Source organism: Pyxicephalus adspersus, chromosome 2 (genome assembly GCF_032062135.1).
Source record: "Pyxicephalus adspersus chromosome 2, UCB_Pads_2.0, whole genome shotgun sequence".
Taxonomy (NCBI): Eukaryota; Metazoa; Chordata; class Amphibia; order Anura; family Pyxicephalidae; genus Pyxicephalus; species Pyxicephalus adspersus.
This window is the reverse complement of record NC_092859.1, coordinates 131,938,009-131,956,074: the sequence shown is the minus strand read 5'-3', so window position 1 is coordinate 131,956,074 and position 18,066 is coordinate 131,938,009. Positions and strand designations below refer to the sequence as shown.

Genomic DNA, 18,066 nt, shown 5'->3' with positions numbered 1-18,066 from the left:
TTTGGGCAGATGGGACCAAAGAGGAGTTGTCTGCCCATAACCCATAAAGCCACATTTGGTGCAAAGCAGACATTGCATATGAGCACAAACGCCTAATAGCAACTGTCTGGACAGTGTGGATGGGTGACGATTTGGCCTTTTTTTGCAGTCACCAGACCTGAGCACCTTGAAGTTATTTAGTAAACAAATTCTTCTGTATACCAAAATATTCTAGAGTCAAATGTAAGGCCATCTGTGATACAGCTAAAGCTAACTGAGTCCTACAGAAAAGGATTACTTCACTTTATTGCTGGGTTTTTCTAACAAGTTATTAAAATGTGGGTTCCCAATTTTGATTTTTTCCCAATTCTGTGTTTATTTTCTTAGACCTTATGTTAGTGAGAGGCTAAAGTAATATATATATTATATAGCTGGGTAATAAATTATGAAATCCCAAGTGCCTTTCATACAATACTTACTGAAAGTATAAAAATATAGAAAGCACAATGTGAAGAATACATTTTATTTTTTTTATTGTTTTTTTTTTTTAAGATTTATAGGATATATAAAAAGGTATACAGTATATTTTATTTTTTCCCAGCAACATAAAACAATTTTAACAGCTAATTTGTTCGTGCCTTAAGTATTGTATCTATAAGATACACTACAGATTTAAAATGAATAGAGCTTCATATAGGTTCTGAAGGTAAAACCTGCATTTAGTACCTCTTAACAAAACAAAAAAAAAAAGTCTCTGGACATAAACACTCTCTCAACATCCGAAATAATTAAGTTACATTAAATTCATTGGCTGAGCTGCATTGCAGTGTCCCATAATTTACAACTTCATAATTCATTTAAACAGGTACCACATAAAGATCTTTGTACAGAGGTTTAAATACATCAATAAAAAACATAAAGAGACTGTGTACATTCTCATTTGATATATACGATGTACAGTTTGAGGTCTTTGGAAGATAAAACTTCTGAAGCACGCATGATGTACAAGATAAAAAGCACTTCTCTTTACAAGGCAACTTGAAGGGACATTTTCCCCTTTCTTTTATATTACAATAATTGTCTGCTGATCATGGCTTTACTAAAGAATCAATAAAATTTAAAAGTATAAAAGATAGCGGCTATACACAGCTAAAAATCAAGTTTAAATATATTTCATAAACTCCACAAGAAAACCTTGCAGAAAAGAAGACTGCGCTAAGATATTACCACCTGCAGGTCACCTTCTGCATGATTCAGTTCAGGTGCAGGAGCACAGTATCATCTTATGAACAACAAGGCATTCTGAATCTGCAAGCAGACTCTGGTCTTATAGACCGATATCTGGGCTAACTCCAGAGGCAAGAACTTTAAGGAAAAGTTCTTTTATAAAAGACATTGTTTTAAAAAATGCTAAAAATAAAAACAAAAAGACTTCTAGCAGCACGCACGTTATGTGCAATATCCATCGCTTAGAGCCAGGATGTGAGTATTGTCATTAGTACATATTTTCCAAGTTAGAGCATCAGTCGAATAGAAGTTTTGGATTCTTTGGTGGAATTGTCAGGATCGGTTGATGACTCTGTATGTTCATCCTGAGGCAATATAACTTTATCAGGGGTGTAATCATTTCTCTTCAAGTCTTTAAAAAAAAATAGAATAAAACATTCATATCACTGGATAAAGGCAGGAAACACTTTTGTTATAATTTGTTTAGTGACAGTCTGATTATGACTGATCAATACATGTGAACTTACCTGGAAGCTTAAGCTTTCTACAACAGGAGTTACAATGGTGTTTAGAACGGAAATTTTTAATGGCATCATCTCCCAAATTCGCTGGTCCAAATACCATGTCTGATGATCTAATAAAAGACAAAACACAAAAAAGAAATTATGCTAAGTGCTGGAGCTTTAGATATGAAAGAACATTCCTTGTATATATTCCTTGTATATTTCATTTTAATTAATATACATTGTCTTACAGATGGGAGGATATGTGGTGATAAAAAAAAACTAAGATATTTTACCTTACTCTCATACCACTCCACAACTCCAATCATGTAAAAGGGTTTGCTTAAAGACTTCTACATAATTACAAAAGACTATTTGCTGTAGCATATACAGAGTTCTGCATAACAATGGCGTTTGTATAAAATCTACCAATGCTTGTAAGTCTACATACACACATCAGAAGATTCACGTCCAATAATCCCCTCAGGGTAGAGAATCTGGCGTGTGTACAGCGCTCATCTTCCAGACCACTGCCCTGGCAGATCCACAAACGAGGAAAGTGAAGGAGAGAGAGCACGGTGGGGTGCTGCTTTGTCGTTCTCTCCCCACCCCTCTCCATAGAGCAGAATGGTGCTGTATGTACAACACTCATTCATGCATTGTGCAGTCTTTTGTCGTTGTGGACTAATCCAGCAAACTAGTTTTGAGGGTAGTTTCAATTTTATGATAAATTTAATGAAACTATAATGGTTGAAATTAAACTGCAGTGCATCATTAACATGTACACAGATGGCAATAGTCTTAACAATTCTTTGAGAATGGAGTAATATTAGAGACTAGAACATGCAAACATAAATCAATTGTGTTTGAAAAGGAGACTCTCCTAATGAATATTCTCACACATTCCATGACACATTATTATTCTGGCTTTATTATTATTAAACAGGATTTATATAGCGTCAACATATTAAGCAGTGCTGTACATTAAATAGATGTAAACATACAATGATGCTAAATTATTACTGCAAGCAAAACATTTTTTACATATATTTTACATATAATAATCCTCCTCCCCACAAATTCGAAAGGGTATTGGACATAACCACTAGGTGTACATATTTGTTATTTTAACAGCCCTAAACTGGTAAAGTGTTGAAGGAGACATTTACACAAAGTGCCTGTCACTGGATGCATTCAACTATTCACAAATATCTTGGATACAAACAAACTAATACTTCGGATGCTCCTCACTTTATGACCAGGTTCCGTTCCTGCAGCCTGGACATTAAGTGTATTAGTCGTTAGGTGGGGGGATAGGATAGACCTAGTCTGCAGAGCTGCGAGCGTGCAGCGCCGGTCAGTGACAAGTTCGCCGACAGTCCGCAGACCTGGGATTGTGGAGGACGAGGAGGAGCCCAGAAGACTGAAGAAGTGCCGCGTGGGCACTCATCGTATGAGCAGGTCAAAAGTGCGAGCAGTTGGTAAACAGGTAAGTCGTAAAACGAGGAATACCTGTACTGCGCTTACACTGCTGCCTGCTTAATATTTATATTTTGTGAATGGAGATCACTACTTTGGAGGTAGAGAACATCATGGCTCCACTTTAGGTTGTACACAAGTATTAGGAAGATGGACCTGCATATCTAAAAAAAAGTCTACCTTGAAGGACTTTAAATAGCTTTTTAAAAATAAAATAAAAATTACAAAACACCAGAATAGATATATTAGAACTATATTTTAGGTGCACTGCAAAAAGATGCTTGCAGAAGGAGGTCAAAGGAGGAAAAAACATACTTCCTTCAGTTCACCTCTAACATTTTTAGTCCACCAGTAATGCAGAGCACAGGTATTTATAGAGATCCATCGCTTTTCCTAAAGGTTCATAGGAAATAATCTTCAAGAATTACTAAAAGCATTTGGGTGTTCACTAGCAAAAGGTTTAAAAATAGGTATGCAAGTGGTAAGTGTAACTGCAGAAATGGGTATGACATCCTCAATTAAAACCTGTGCTTTTTGCTTACTTGTGGCAGTAAGAAATGCGCTGGGTAGAGAAGGGAGGCGAACAATGATGAACAATGACCCAAAACATACAGCCAAAGCAACCCAGGAGTTTATTAAAGCAAAGAAAGTGGAATATGCTTGAATGGCCAAGTCAGTTGCCTGATCTGAACCAAATTGAGCATGCATTTCACTTGTTGAAGACTAAACTTCGGACAGAAAGGCCCACAAACAGAAACTGAAAGCCGCTGCAGTAAAGGCCTGGCAGAGCATTAAAAAGGAGGAAACCCAGCATCTGGTCAAGACTACAGGCTGTCATTGCCAGCAAAGGGTTTTCAACCAAGTATTAGAAATGAACATTTTATTTTCAGCATTTAAATTTGTCCAATTACTTTTGAGTCCCTGAAATCAAGTGATTGTGTTAAAAAAGGCTTTAATTCCTCACAGTTTTACGCAATCCTTTTGTTCAACCCACTGAATTTAAGCTGAAAGTCTACAGTTCAACTTCATCCGAGATGTTTCATTTAAAATTAATTGTGGTAATGTACAGAACCAAAATTAGAAAAAAGTTGTCTCTGTCCAAATATTTATGGACCTTACTGTATATTTATCACTTTTGGCCTGATTGCGATAAAGACCTTGCTTTAACTACCACTACTTTTGAACCCTTCCGGATTTGATGCTTTTTTAAAGGGATGAGGCAACTTTTTGCCTAAAGCAATGGGTTGGAAGATATGCAATTATTTTGTATAATTTTCACATGTTGACCACAGAATATACACAACTATTTTTCTTAGAGTGTTTTAGAAAAAAAAATATATATTCAACTAAAAAGACACACACTGACATGCATTTAGAAGGCATGGCAAATAGACGTAAACTACAGATGTCCATTTAAAAAAACGTGTACAACAAACATGCCACTCAGTTGCCAGGTGTGTCTGCTTCCCTATGTCCATGCCATCAATCTTCCTCCCTCCCTAATAATTCACCTGTCTGATTAGCTTTTTTAGGTGGTTTGGAGTCTGATCAGTAGTTAATTAGAATGTAATAAAAGCAAGGAGCCTAAAGTGCTTGGGAATACTTGTCCTACATAAAACAAGTAATCAATAGGGTAAACAGATGACAGGTAAAGTGCCTGTGGATCTTGCCAAGTTAGAAAATTGTCATAATGTCCACACAGATTAGTCTCAGGAGGTAGTTCTTAGGCATATACCAACATTACTTTCATTTGAAAACAGAACTGCATAAAAATGTATGGCCACAAATATTAAAGCGGAAACCATTAAAATATCTGCTTTAAATTGTACAACAAAACTGAAAAGGAAGAACTATCCCTAAAACCAATAACTGTAACTAACGTAAAATCCTGTTGAAATTACATTTTATCGATATTAAATTCTATAAAATTTAAGATGCAACTTGCCTTTTTTCTCCAGATTTGATAACCGACGGGTCGGTTAAATTCTCTCCAACACCTTTGAAAACACAAATACGTTAACACAATTGGAGGCTAAACTTGACAGTTGAAATATTTAAGAACATACAAAACAACACAACCCAGAACAGGTTGATTCTTGAGAGATGCTGACCTTGTAAATCTAGAACTAGAAGTTCTCCTCTTGTATATTCAAATGTCCAGTGACTGAATGCCAACATGGTCTCCTCTAGCATATTTGTTGGAACAATTTCATCTCCATTGTTGTTGTTATATTTGCGGAATTCTCCATTCATGCACTCTTCTATTGCAAACCACTGACCTGCTGAATGGCAGTATAGCAAGAACACTTCAAGAAACCTGCAAAACAAACACAAATTGTTCTGGTATGTTAGGATTTTACTCCAGGTTTGAAGTGAAAGTAAATGCACAAAAATGCTTGTATGTCACCAAAAAGACAGAAACCCTACATGAACTTCTAGGAGCAAATGTATAAAGTAGCAGCACATTTATATGTACTATGCTTTGTGACACTCAAGCAAAAAAAAAAAAAAAAAAAAAAAAAAAAGCCCCTTTCATTCATAGAGGGAAAAAAGAAAGTGGCCAAGATTTCCTGGCCATACACAATTTGTGTACATCTAGTAGAAGAAACAAGTGCTGCTTTTCCTTTTTTTACTATACTTTTTATCTGAATAGTGATGGTTTTTACAGGGGGGAGGGTTTTCGGGGGGAAACTGTCGCCAACTAGAGCACTTTACACAGTTCACTATACCTAGATAGCTCTGCCCATGAAGGTTTTACATAATAAAATATTAGGATTGCTCTAATTTTTAATAAACTATTGAATATAATGAAAATATATCAAACCTAATCTATCATCTAATCTAAGATCTAAGTTATTAAAGATATTAAATAGTGCATGAATAGACATAGATGGATTCACGGTTTGGATTTCATATCTCTAACATAACAACCCTGGAGATCACAGTACACACGCTAATGTGTGCAAAGCTTAAGGGTACGTACACACGTCAGATTGTCGTCTGATAATAGCCTCAGGGCTGATATCGAACGAGAATCTGATGTGTGTACAATGCTCGTCGTCATAAGGACCGTTCTGGCGGATCCACAGACAACGAACAATCCTAATGAGAGTGAAGGGGCGAGAGCAAAGCGGGGTGGTGCTCCGTCGTTCTCCCCCTGCCCTCTTCATAGAGCAGAACGGTGCAGTCTTTCGATGTAAAAGATCTACGTACACCAGAGATGATTCTTGATCGGATCGCGAAAGATCCCTTCCAACATCAATTATTGCATGTGTGTACCTGGCCTAAGCCTTAACAATAGTAAAAATTGTACTCCCGTGTTGCTCCTTGTAAATCTGTATACAAATCTGTGGATTTTGGAACCATTTTCATACCTGCCTAAAATTCTAACAAATAGATTCAAGTCATCCCTGAAAGCTTGCATCTTCAATAACTTAAGCCAAAGCTGTCTGTATGAATGACACAGAATGCAGGTACAGTGTAGAGTAAAGCACTGCTGTAACAATTTAGAACTGCTCTGTGGAAAATAAGCCTCTGGAAACTGATTATACAGTTTAATTTCAAAGAACTTATTAAGTAAATTACAGTTTCAAGGAGTCAATGCTGTACACATTGAGAGAACAGTCATTAAAAATTAGTCTTCTACTGAGTCTTTACAAATCTCAGCTTTTACTTCCTTGTTGTGTAGGAGTTTAACCACCCGACCGTAAAACCCGACCTTGGTTGGGGTTTAAAAATGTTGCAAAAATCGATAAACCCGAACTTTGTCGGATGGTTAAATCCCATCACTTACCTGGTCCCCGCTGTGATGATCCGTTCTGTTCGAGCGTCGATCTCTAAAAAAAATACTCACCTTCTCCCCGCAGCTCCCCTGGACACGTCTTCTGTCTTCAGTCTTCATCCGGCGAGTGCAGTGACGATCTCTGGGGTTTCCCGGTGACGTCGCTGCATGCGTCAGTGCGGGCGGGAGGCGGGGCGGGAAATTCAAATCGCTTTGCATTGAACTCAATACAAAAAAGCTGTATTGAGTCCAATACAAAAAATCCTTATATAATATATATATATAATTGTATTATATATATTATATAAGCTACTGTACAGGTACATTACATTATACACTATTTTTTTTTTTAAACGATTTTTTTTATGTTTATAAAAAAATTAATATTAAATTTATAAAATTTTGGACGTATTTCGGTGAGTTATGCGGTAATTCGGTGAATTACAGGTAATTATTGAGTAATTCGGTGAATTATAGCCTACAATCTAAAATAAATTTCCATGCAAAAAAATTAACACTTTTTGCATGGAAGTACAGAAGTTTGGAAAGAATTATAATACCTGGCGTTCGCGTACGCGTCCCTCAGCGATTCCTGATGTCCGTGCGTGAGCCCGTCGATGGGGGTCCTAGCGGGAAATTCAAATATTTTGTATTGGATTCAATACAAAGTCCTGTATCCAGTCCAATACAAAAAAATACAAAATATATTTATGTGGTTTTGTCTATAGGTATGTGACGTTGGACTGTTGGACACTAGGGAGGTGTTTTAGAAAAATATATTACTATACAGTATACCGAATTATCGCATTTTGAGTATTTTTGATTTATGTATTCTTGTTTAAGCTGATTTTTGTGTCTTTTATTTAATTTTTTTAAAAGTAATTTTTTTTTTTTTTTTTTACATGATTGTGTTTCAAACATTTTTTATATTCATGATATCTAGTAGAACCCTGTTCGGACATATTTCTGTAAGTTACGTTCTGTAAGTTATATTTCTTAAGGTCTACAATTTAAAAAAAAAATTTCATGAAAAACAGTGTACCGCTTTTGGTACAGAAATCTAGACATCAGTGTAACGCCCAGGTGGTTAAACATGAATATATTTACATACTAATTTGTGTTGCTGTACATCAGAGGTCAGCAAACTTTTGTGGCCACTTGTCCATTTAAGGGGTAGGCAGGAGCACACTAGGCCAGACTCTCTCTCTCGAGTCTCATCCTAATGGCTCCGTCCCCACCAGGAACGCCCCGCCCCCTGAAGGAAAATCCCTCTCCTCCATATACATTGCAGAAGAGATGGATTTCCTTTCAGGGGGCATTCTCTATTTACCCTGGCGACGGAAGTGTTAACACCAGCCACGGTAAATAGGGGAGCCACAGCAAGAGGAGACTCAAGAGCCACATGGGGTTCCAGAGCTCCAGCAGTTTGTTCCAGCCTAACGCCCCCTGGCTCCGGAGCCGCGGGTTGTCGGCCGGGATTGAGCCGGATCAGTCAGGGGGCGTTAGGCCAGAACAAACTACCGGCTCTGCCATATCTGTCCTAGAGGCCGGAGTTTGCCGACCCCCTGCTGTACTTATTAACCACTTGCATATTCATATGTAATAAAGTAACCTTAATAAATTAGGAAGACACTTGGATGGAAAATATCCTCTAGTAGCAATTAAATCTTAACAATTATAGTATTTATTTCTATTTGTACGCAAAACAAAAATGTATGTTTCAGATGTCACAATGATTTGCATACAGTAAACAGAAAACACTTTATAATATAATTCGCTACCTTGGAGAGTACAGGATAGATTTTGGCTTCATTGCATTAAAAGCAGACGTCATTTTCTGCGCTGCCCTTTGCTGTTGTATCTCCTAAAATTGTAAAATCACACAGAATATGGTATCAGACGCAAAGGCACAGAATGAACACCTTGTTGCTTCAAAGTTTGAATACTGGTTATCATGCATACATTTGTATATTAGGGAACGTTACTGGTAGTTCTGCAAACTGAATGCTAAGAACCTGATCTGTAGGCCTACACAGAGTAAAATATTTGTTTCTGCATGACCCAAATAATTAGCACATCTACTTCTGCTTGTACCCCACTCTAATATGTTGTTGGTGATGTCAGGCAGAAGGCGGCTTCACAAAGTCTAAAATTATGCTTTGAAGGTAAAATTCAATACCAAACAACTGTCTAAAATAACTGGAATTGATTTTACTTCAGACATCTACATTGCTAACAATGTTAACCTCATGAGCATTTACAGACACTAATTAAAAATACATTAAAAAAAAAAAAAAATTGAAATTGCTTTTTAGGATGACCATTAGGCGTTTTTTCCCCATAGATATGAAAGAGAAAATACACTTACTTTAAGACAGAGATGGAGGACAGTATCTTCCTTGTACACTCCTAACCAGGTATTCACCACCTCAGGAAGGAATGACTTGATGATATAGAAGTGCCCAGCCTTTAGGATGTCATTCTCAGACCACGTGCAGGCCACTTTCACAGCTCGTCTCAATCCACCTCCCATCTCTTCCTTACTTAGAAACTCAATTTTAGCACAAAGCCCTCTCTGTGACCAGGATGACATGCTGTTGTTCAGGATGTGTGGGGAGCTTTCGTCTAAGCGATACACTGTGACCAATTCACCTGTAATATACAAACAAATTGAAACCGAATCAGATCATCCAGAACAGAATATATGCTTCTGTTGAAAAAACACAAATTGATCTCAACTTAACTTAAAAAAACTCTTAATGTCAAAAACATCATCGCATTTATTTGTGATAGAATTATAAAACTGGACAATTTACCCTCATTTTATGTGAAGCTGATTTCTATTTAGGTATCAACAAAAACTTGATGTTTCTTATCATGCCCCACACTAATAAAGTATTTTACTTAATTATTACTGTAGCCCCAATTTGTAGCCCTTCTACAGGACTGGAAGAATATTGTCAAATTACTGGAGTACTTGCAGCTACCATTCAGTGTTGGTTTTAATGAATCAGAAAAATATAACTGTCCAATTAAGGTCAACAGAGTCAATACAGGGAAAGAGCATTGCTTTTTTTTTAATACTATGTTTGGTGATCTAAAAAGTGATGAATAAATACATCAACCTGGCATATTGATAAATAGGTAGGTAGCCCCTAACAAGAATATTGGGAACTGAATTCATGGCTGTCTTCAACATGTCTAGCAAATTATGGTTCTCTGCAAAGAATCCCACTGGACCAGGTGGGCTGTACTTTTACTGCCTGGAAAAGCCCCAAAATCTACACTTTTATATAAAGAAAAAAAACTTTGTTGAAAGCGTAGAGCTGACAAACACACTGGCAACTGTAACAGTTATCACTTACATCATTGCCTTCGATGTAGAATACACTGTGTATGCAGTAAAAGGAAAATAAAAATACTGCAGAAATTAATATTGTACGTTTTATTTTGATTAGAATATAATAACAATGGGCTGACTTTCAATCTAAAATAGCTGTAATAGTAGTATATGCAGGCTATCAGTGGTGATAGAATTTCATTATTAACAAATGTCGTACTTTTACTAGTTCCCTACAATGTAGCTTCATAACTAAAAAAAGATTTAAAATCAACTATACAAGATTGGATTTACAAATTCTTTAGATACAACACAGGCTAAATCTACTTTAGATTCATTTCCTGAACAGTTATGGGTGTCAGCGATAATAAACATATGATTTAGCTCACCTTTTGGAGGCACTGGGGTGAAAGGAATACTCTGGGCCAGTCGCATCAGATTGTTTCTTTCAACAGCTGCAACAAGAAAGGAATTGTTAACACTTAACAAGAAAAGCTGTATTTTCCTAATGCAATGGTACCATATCAAATAACCAACCTGAATAACAATAACTGATGTCTGAAATGGGCTTGAAAGGAGAGCCAATACCTACAAAAATAAAAAGAGTGTTACGTTTTTCTGTAGCTTGCTATAAAAACAGCACAGCCTAAATGTCTCTCAGGGCTACTCACCGTTCAAAGCATCCTCCTCTGGTGTAGGCCTATAAATAGAAAATACTATATCATATCATGTACAAAGCAACAAAGACAAAAAAAAAAGGGGCTAACCTGTTCAGCTCTCCCTACAGTCACAGGGGATTTCTTTGCAGTATAATTTTGGCTAAGTGCAGCAAATATTGTATTTTAGGTTTGTAATGCGTAAAGTCTAGAGTCTGACTTTGTATATAAATAAATGCACTGCTTTTAAATAGTTCAAATACCCTGTGCGGACAGCACACAGGAGTGTTTGAAAGCCAAGGTCTTACTCCGTGTGCTCCGAACATAGGGTATTTCACCCAGAAAGAAAAAAAAGAATAATATTTTTACGTTATATAAAAAGGTTGTCTACCCTTTTATGTAAAGTACAAACTTTGAGTTTAGGCCTGCTTTAGGATAAGAGCTTCTCTGAGAAGTCCTCTTTTGGTCAATAACTAAAATGTTATTGATTTTTTTAAAATATTTTTAAAAGGTTTCATTATATAAACATTAACCTTTACATTGTATGTAAAATGTAATTATAGTTTGTGAAGCTACTTGAAAGCAAGAAAGAAAAGACTACTAGGCTTTTTTTCCATTATAATATGAACAAGAACATATAACATAACGACCATAACATAACTGCAATACCTTTTAAACTATCTGAGCGGTTAAATTTGGTTAGTTATTTCTTTAAAAAAAAAAAAAAATGGAGTTTCACAAGAGAAAAAGGAGCCTGCAAGGAGCAGTAGGATGGACATACAATCTACACAGGTAACACTCCTATATCATACACCTGTGTGACAATGTAAGGAAATGTAACGTTTGCCTTGAGCAAAGGTCTACAGCACAGAATAAGTTTACATTAAGATAGAAGTGGTTCCTTACTTGGGTTTACCCAAAGAATATGACTGGGCTTGCAACCAATCCTGAAAAAAACAAAAACTATTACAAAACAACAAATAAAAAAAAACACTCAAAAAAAACTGATTTAATAATATTTGGACCTTCAGTTTTTCTATCTCACAAAGAAAAACTCCCCATAGCTGGCAGCTAATAGCTCTATGTTTTCTAGCCTCATTTCTGGGGGGGGGTTAACCCAATACGCCCGATATAAGGATTTTAACTGCATTCATATATCACATTTGCATTCTTTAATATACGACATTTAACTTTGGTCCCATCCACCTGACTGCTCATGTCTACAAGACGTAAGAATAGTATAAAGGAGTAGTGTTAAGCCTGCTGACCGAACAATCAAGAAGAATTGGGGCACTGTGTTAAGCAAACGGTTATCCTGACCTTTTCCCACACTGATCTTGTTACAGAAACCAACCTTGATCTGGCCTAAATAATGAAACAGTTTTAAGATAACTGCATAAAAAACAGAACCAAGGTCACCTGAAAGCAATTTACCATATCTGGAACAGACATGAATTACAATACAACAAAAAAACAATTGTTCTAACCGCTAGAAAAACTTCTTTGGAGTCCACAGTGGTTGTCTCCTCAGTTAGCGATGCTCTCCGACTGCCGCTGTGTACTAGAGAAAAGAATGGGAAAGATTATGTCAGCTACATGTACTTTTTTAGGCTGCTTACAGAAGAGCATTTTAATAAACTAGGTGGCTTTGCTGTGTGCTGTACTAAAATTAATCTTCCTTGGTTCAGCAAAGCTTGCACACTACGTTTCCTATGGGAAGGGAAAGGTTGAAAGTTTTTTTGATCAGTGGTGATCTTGCTGCATTCTTTACGCCAAAAGAAGAAGGTGGGCATTTCTTATACAGGTATGGGCGACAAGTGCATTCTTCATGTGAGAAAACCTTCCCAAATAACCAAATAAACACCTGGGAATACAGGGATGAGAATTGCCCTGGAATACACAAGAATGGGAGTGGGAAAACAAAGGACTGGAGTGGGAAAACAAAGGATTGGAGTGGGAAAACAAATGATGGAAGCTGCTGGTGATCGTTTGTGAGTGTTACAGAATGGATCTCCCTCAGCTTCCTGAATCACCACAGAGTAAGCAAGTGAAATTACTGAGCTCCTTCACAGTGGAGCAGCGTGTTTTTGGACATGCAACCCCAAGCAACTACAACATTTCTGAGCATGTTCTTCACACCCTAGCCCCAGGTCAACTGAGGTAATCTGTTCACCATAGTGCCCCTTTCACACAGTTCTTCCCAACTTCCTGTCCTGTACAGGTAAGACAAAAGGCCCAACACAAACATAATGACAGTCTGATTTTCTGTACAGGAAAGGCATGACTTACTTGCAATATGGCAACAGAATGACTTCCAGTACAGGCAGGGTATGATGTTCAACTGTAATATAGAAGATGTGTCTACTCTGCACCCCCCAGCACACATAGTTACAATTTTAGTGCATAGCCTTGTCATCTCAGAGCCAAAGCTCCCACATAGTAGATCATTACCAGTACTGTTGAAGCACACTTCAAATAAAAGTAATAAAAACATGCAACACAATAGAACATCCCCCAAAGCACAAAGAGGATTAAAGTGTTTACTATACCTCAGCAGTACTGGGCTGTCACAGCCAAAAGTTGACATAGCAAGGAACTGCATATAATCAATGGGTAAAACTGACAAAAACTACCAGAATCTATATTATCTGGCCTGTAACGAAGCCAGCAACATGCTTGATGCAGGCCATTTCTATGTCTTAACTTGTTGGTGTTAGGAGCCAATGGAAATATGTCACAAAAACAGACCACCCCATGGCTAACTTTTTTATAAGTTGTAAAAACCTTCAGTTTAGTACTAGTGTTATTGTAGAGTAGTGTCCAATGAAAAAACTGTACTTTGTGGCAGTAAGACCAAAAAAGTACCAAAAATAACAGACTTTGCAGCCATGATTACCTTTTCTATTGAAACATATAGTTCAATAAATTTTACATTGTGTATGCCCCAAAAGAACCATAATTTGACCTAATATTATATTAGTAGTTTTATTTTGTTACAACTTTTTTGACTCTAGCTCAGGAAATACCATCATTTGCTTAAGAGAACCCTCAGAAAAGAATAATGCAATAGCACATTAATGTTTATAATTACAAAAAACAACCACCGCCACACAGAACTTACAATGGTCTAAGCGCAAAGACTGAGAGATCTTATTGAGTTCCACAAATCCAGCACAGGACCTTACTTGTTTCAGGCTAGCAGAATGGTAAGGGTCCAGCTACAGAATAAGAAAAAAAAAAATTTTGGCAAATCATACAGATTGTTCTCAAGGTTATACGATTCTGGCAAATTGAGCAATCAATAAAAGCTGCATCATACCGAATGCCGATTAGAGATTTTACAGAGGAATTTTTTTTTCACTTTAGCTACAAAATAATGAATTCCATTTTAATTCGATTATAATGGTAAGGAGCCAACTCTGCTATGTGTGTTTATTTCCAACATATACATACAAATCTTTTAGATGTTTTTTGATAGAAACAGACACAGACAAAGAATAAATGCTTGTGAAATTCTGTAAATAATAATATTCTATGCAGGAACCCTAATCACGCTAATGATGTGAAAGTGCCTAGAATGCTACTGGGTTGGGTAGCAAACTACAGAATTATTAATATATCAGAATTACCAGACTTCATTTTTGTGGGCTTAATTTTAAAGAAAATATGCAGTAAAGCCCTGCACCTTCCCTTTACATACCACCCTGTATCCAAACATGCGTTTTGGATAAGATAATCACATTCTATGACATTTTTATTAGATGCAGCGAAAACAAACAAAACAAATCAACGATATTTATGGATGATTTTTGGGTAAAAAAAAAAAAATAATTATTGACAAGGTGTTTTTTTTTGGGGTGGGGGGATAACCATCATATTGAGATCAAACCCACTTTGTGCCACAACCAATATTTTAATTAGATATAATAGAAATATAATATAATATCAATATAATAGCACAAATGATCATAAAACTGTTTAAATATCAAAGTAAAATGGATCATATCATACAATATACCATCAAGAGAAAATCATGTGTTTTATCTATCCTAACAAATTTGGAACATTAAATATTGATTGAGAACCTACTACAGCATGAAAGACTTTACACACCTCCCTTGGATTAGTTCTGGATCTTGGCACTTGCCTGACTACAGAATAAAGCTTTATAGATAAGGTACCAAGGTGCACAACATGTTTAGGTTTTTTTGGTAGTGTTTGGTGGTTTTTAGACACTATTTTGAATAAATGATAACTGCTTTGTGGACATTGTTGTTAATGGTTGTGTCTTAAATAGTAAGCAAGTGGTAGTTTACCATTTCAGTTGGGTGTATTTCTCCTTTTTTCTGAAATTCAGGTTTTGTCTGTTTTTGAAGCATTATACTGTCTCTATGTCCTGAAAAACAAATAAAAACATTTCCAATTCAGACAAGTCACAGTAACGTCATAAACACAGATATACGTGGAGGCAAACAACTGCAATAATCCTTTGTGTAACCTAAATCTTGAGGGTATCAGGAGCTTGTCTCTTCCTCTCTTCTACATTAGTATTAACGTAAATAATCTAAACAAACCTGAACAAAATTCCATTCCCTACAGTAAATAACCCCTTCCTGGATAACAGACAACAGAAGTCTTAAGTGGATGCCACATCCTTAGGTATCATATGGTTCCAATTTCTCCCCGATGACAACATATTCTGGTTTTCTCCTATATTTTGCTTAACATACGGAGCAGAATCACCATGATGAGTCCAATGACAATGCCATTAACATTTAAAAACTAGTCAACCCCCTCCCCAATAACAGTTTCACTCTCTTGATCCAGCAAGTATAATTTACTGATCCAAACAATGAAGTTGTAGCTACACTTAGAGAATTGTCTTAATTTACACAGCCCAGTCTTAAGCTATAGATAATCAGAGCCATTATCAATCAACTAGCAGGGGACACTGCATGCCAAAGGATTGGTGCCTGGAATGAGCAAGCATTCCGTAGGGATACAGTTATGCTACACATTAGAAGACGGAGAAACACTAAAATCTCTCAGGGAGGAAAAACACATTTTTTAAAAACAATTACAATATGGGAAAAACAATTGAAAAATATTATTATTATTATTACACAGTATTTATATAGCGCCATCATATTACGCAGCTCTGTACAAAGTCCATAGTCATGTCACTAACTGTCCCTCAAAGGAGCTCACAATCTAATGTCTGTACCATAGTCATATGTCATTATTGTATTCTAAGGTCAATTTTTAGGTGGGAGCCAATTAACCTCACTGCATGTTTTTGGGATGTGGGAGGAAACCAGAGTACCCAGAGGACACCCACGCAGACACGGGAGAACCTGCAAACTCCATGCAAATAATGTCCTAGTTGGGAATCGAACCTGGGACCCAGGGACTTGATTTACTAGGCAAAAGGGGGCCTACTTTAATATGTGACGCTTATAGTGCCTACAGGCACTTTGAACAGTTTTGTCTGCAAAAAAATTTGTAATTGTGTTGTGATATATATATATATATATATATATATATATATATATATATACACTCTTAGAAGTAAAAAATGTGGTTTTCGACACCAACCAGCGTATAAATGTAAAAAAAAAAAAAGTAATAATGGTTTTACATTATAAGATAGTAGACTTAAGGAGTCTTTATCCTGAAATGATCGGTCGTTTAATAAAGGAAGTTCTGCCAGTCAATAGTTAAGCTAGCAACCCTGTTTGAAAGCACACAGCTTGGTCATTAAGCTGCCCACAGACTGTAACAGAACAGTGAAGGAGTAAACAGCAGTAAGCAGTAAACAGAACATGTTAAACTCCTCCCATTATTTAAAATAATACTGAACAGTAGAATTTTGCAAATACCTTCTAACTCAAAGAGCTTCCCACCCCTTGCTAGTCAGTAGGTCTGATTTATTAAAATTCTCCAAGGCTGGAGAGAATACATTTTCATCAGGGAAGTTTGGTGATCCAGCAAACCTGGAATGGATTTCTTCAAAGTAATTTGATATTTGTTAGCAAATGTTTTGAATCCTGGACCAGATCCATTCCAGGTTTGCTGGACCACCCAGGTTTACTCATGGAAGTGTATCCTCTCCAGCCTTGAAGAGCTTTAATATATTAGGCCCAGTGTGTCTGTGTGGAGGATAACATTAGATTTTGAGGTACTTACATTTAAGTATTTTGAAAAAAACTGAATGTGTAAAATAAAAAAAAACCTACCAACAAAGGCTCCAAATTCCACTGCACTTTCAACTTCTTTAGAAGACTTCTCCTGCAGAGGCATTTCCAACTTTGATGTCCCATCTACCTGATTTTTTGAGCGTGGTTGGGATGGTGTGCTAACAAAAAATGTAGCAGAGGGTGAAGCACAGCTGGGGACACTACTGGTGACAATGACAGGATTCTGATTATCGAAGAGAGACTGTTCTGCCTGTGCGCTTGGCAGTTCTACAGGACAGTTCTCAGTGGAAATTAAGGCACCTCCAGGTGGACCAGCCCCTGGAATATTAAGCTTTTCTCTACGAGCTGGTAAGAAAGGATCTTCAGCCACTTTTCTGCCCAGAACGCTTCTTTCATCCCTCAAAGAAATATTGAACAGCAAATTACTGTTTGCCTCAGGACTACCCTGTGGAAAAGAAGAGCCAAAAAAATTGCTAACGCTTTGCTTCTTCCTCATGGAGGAACGAAGTGCTCCATCATCCACCAGGTTTTGTCCCAGGTGCTTAGAAATGCTTAGTTCACGTGTGATTTCATTGTGAACCTTGCTAGCTTCTGACGCTTTCTGTGCAGTAAGAGTTTTCAAGGTGTCCACAGTAAGAGCAGAGAGGTCTTGTAAGTGTCCAATCTGTGAATCCAGAGACACTAAAGAGCGCTTAATAAAGTTTACGCGATCTCCAATCTCTTTCATCTGTATACACATCTCTTCCACCCTAGAAAATGAAAAAAAATGGTGTGTTTAAAGATCACATTATGGTTTTAATGGCGCTGATAGAAGTAATTTGTAGATATGTATATGTATAGAAATATAGAAATGTATAACATTAGTAAAATCCAGCACAGCTCGCCAACTGAAAATGTAAGGCCT

General features: G+C 36.7%; 1 protein-coding gene across 2 annotated transcripts in view; it reads right to left on the bottom strand.

The window, feature by feature from the left end:
- Positions 1-495: 495 nt before the first annotated feature.
- The window catches only part of TRPM7 (transient receptor potential cation channel subfamily M member 7), a 69,948-nt gene continuing 52,377 nt past the window's right edge, over positions 496-18,066 (bottom strand). For both annotated transcript variants that reach the window (XM_072402426.1, XM_072402427.1), the window contains 14 exons: positions 17,202-17,911; positions 15,282-15,361; positions 14,087-14,183; positions 12,453-12,526; positions 11,872-11,912; positions 10,981-11,009; positions 10,847-10,897; positions 10,699-10,764; positions 9,338-9,621; positions 8,751-8,833; positions 5,300-5,505; positions 5,134-5,185; positions 1,734-1,840; positions 496-1,618 (listed from right to left, as the gene is read on the bottom strand). In XM_072402426.1, the coding sequence (XP_072258527.1) occupies positions 1,494-1,618; positions 1,734-1,840; positions 5,134-5,185; positions 5,300-5,505; positions 8,751-8,833; positions 9,338-9,621; positions 10,699-10,764; positions 10,847-10,897; positions 10,981-11,009; positions 11,872-11,912; positions 12,453-12,526; positions 14,087-14,183; positions 15,282-15,361; positions 17,202-17,911 (2,005 nt within the window). In that variant the 3' untranslated portion in view covers positions 496-1,493. The remainder of the gene's footprint in view (positions 1,619-1,733; positions 1,841-5,133; positions 5,186-5,299; positions 5,506-8,750; positions 8,834-9,337; positions 9,622-10,698; positions 10,765-10,846; positions 10,898-10,980; positions 11,010-11,871; positions 11,913-12,452; positions 12,527-14,086; positions 14,184-15,281; positions 15,362-17,201; positions 17,912-18,066) is intronic.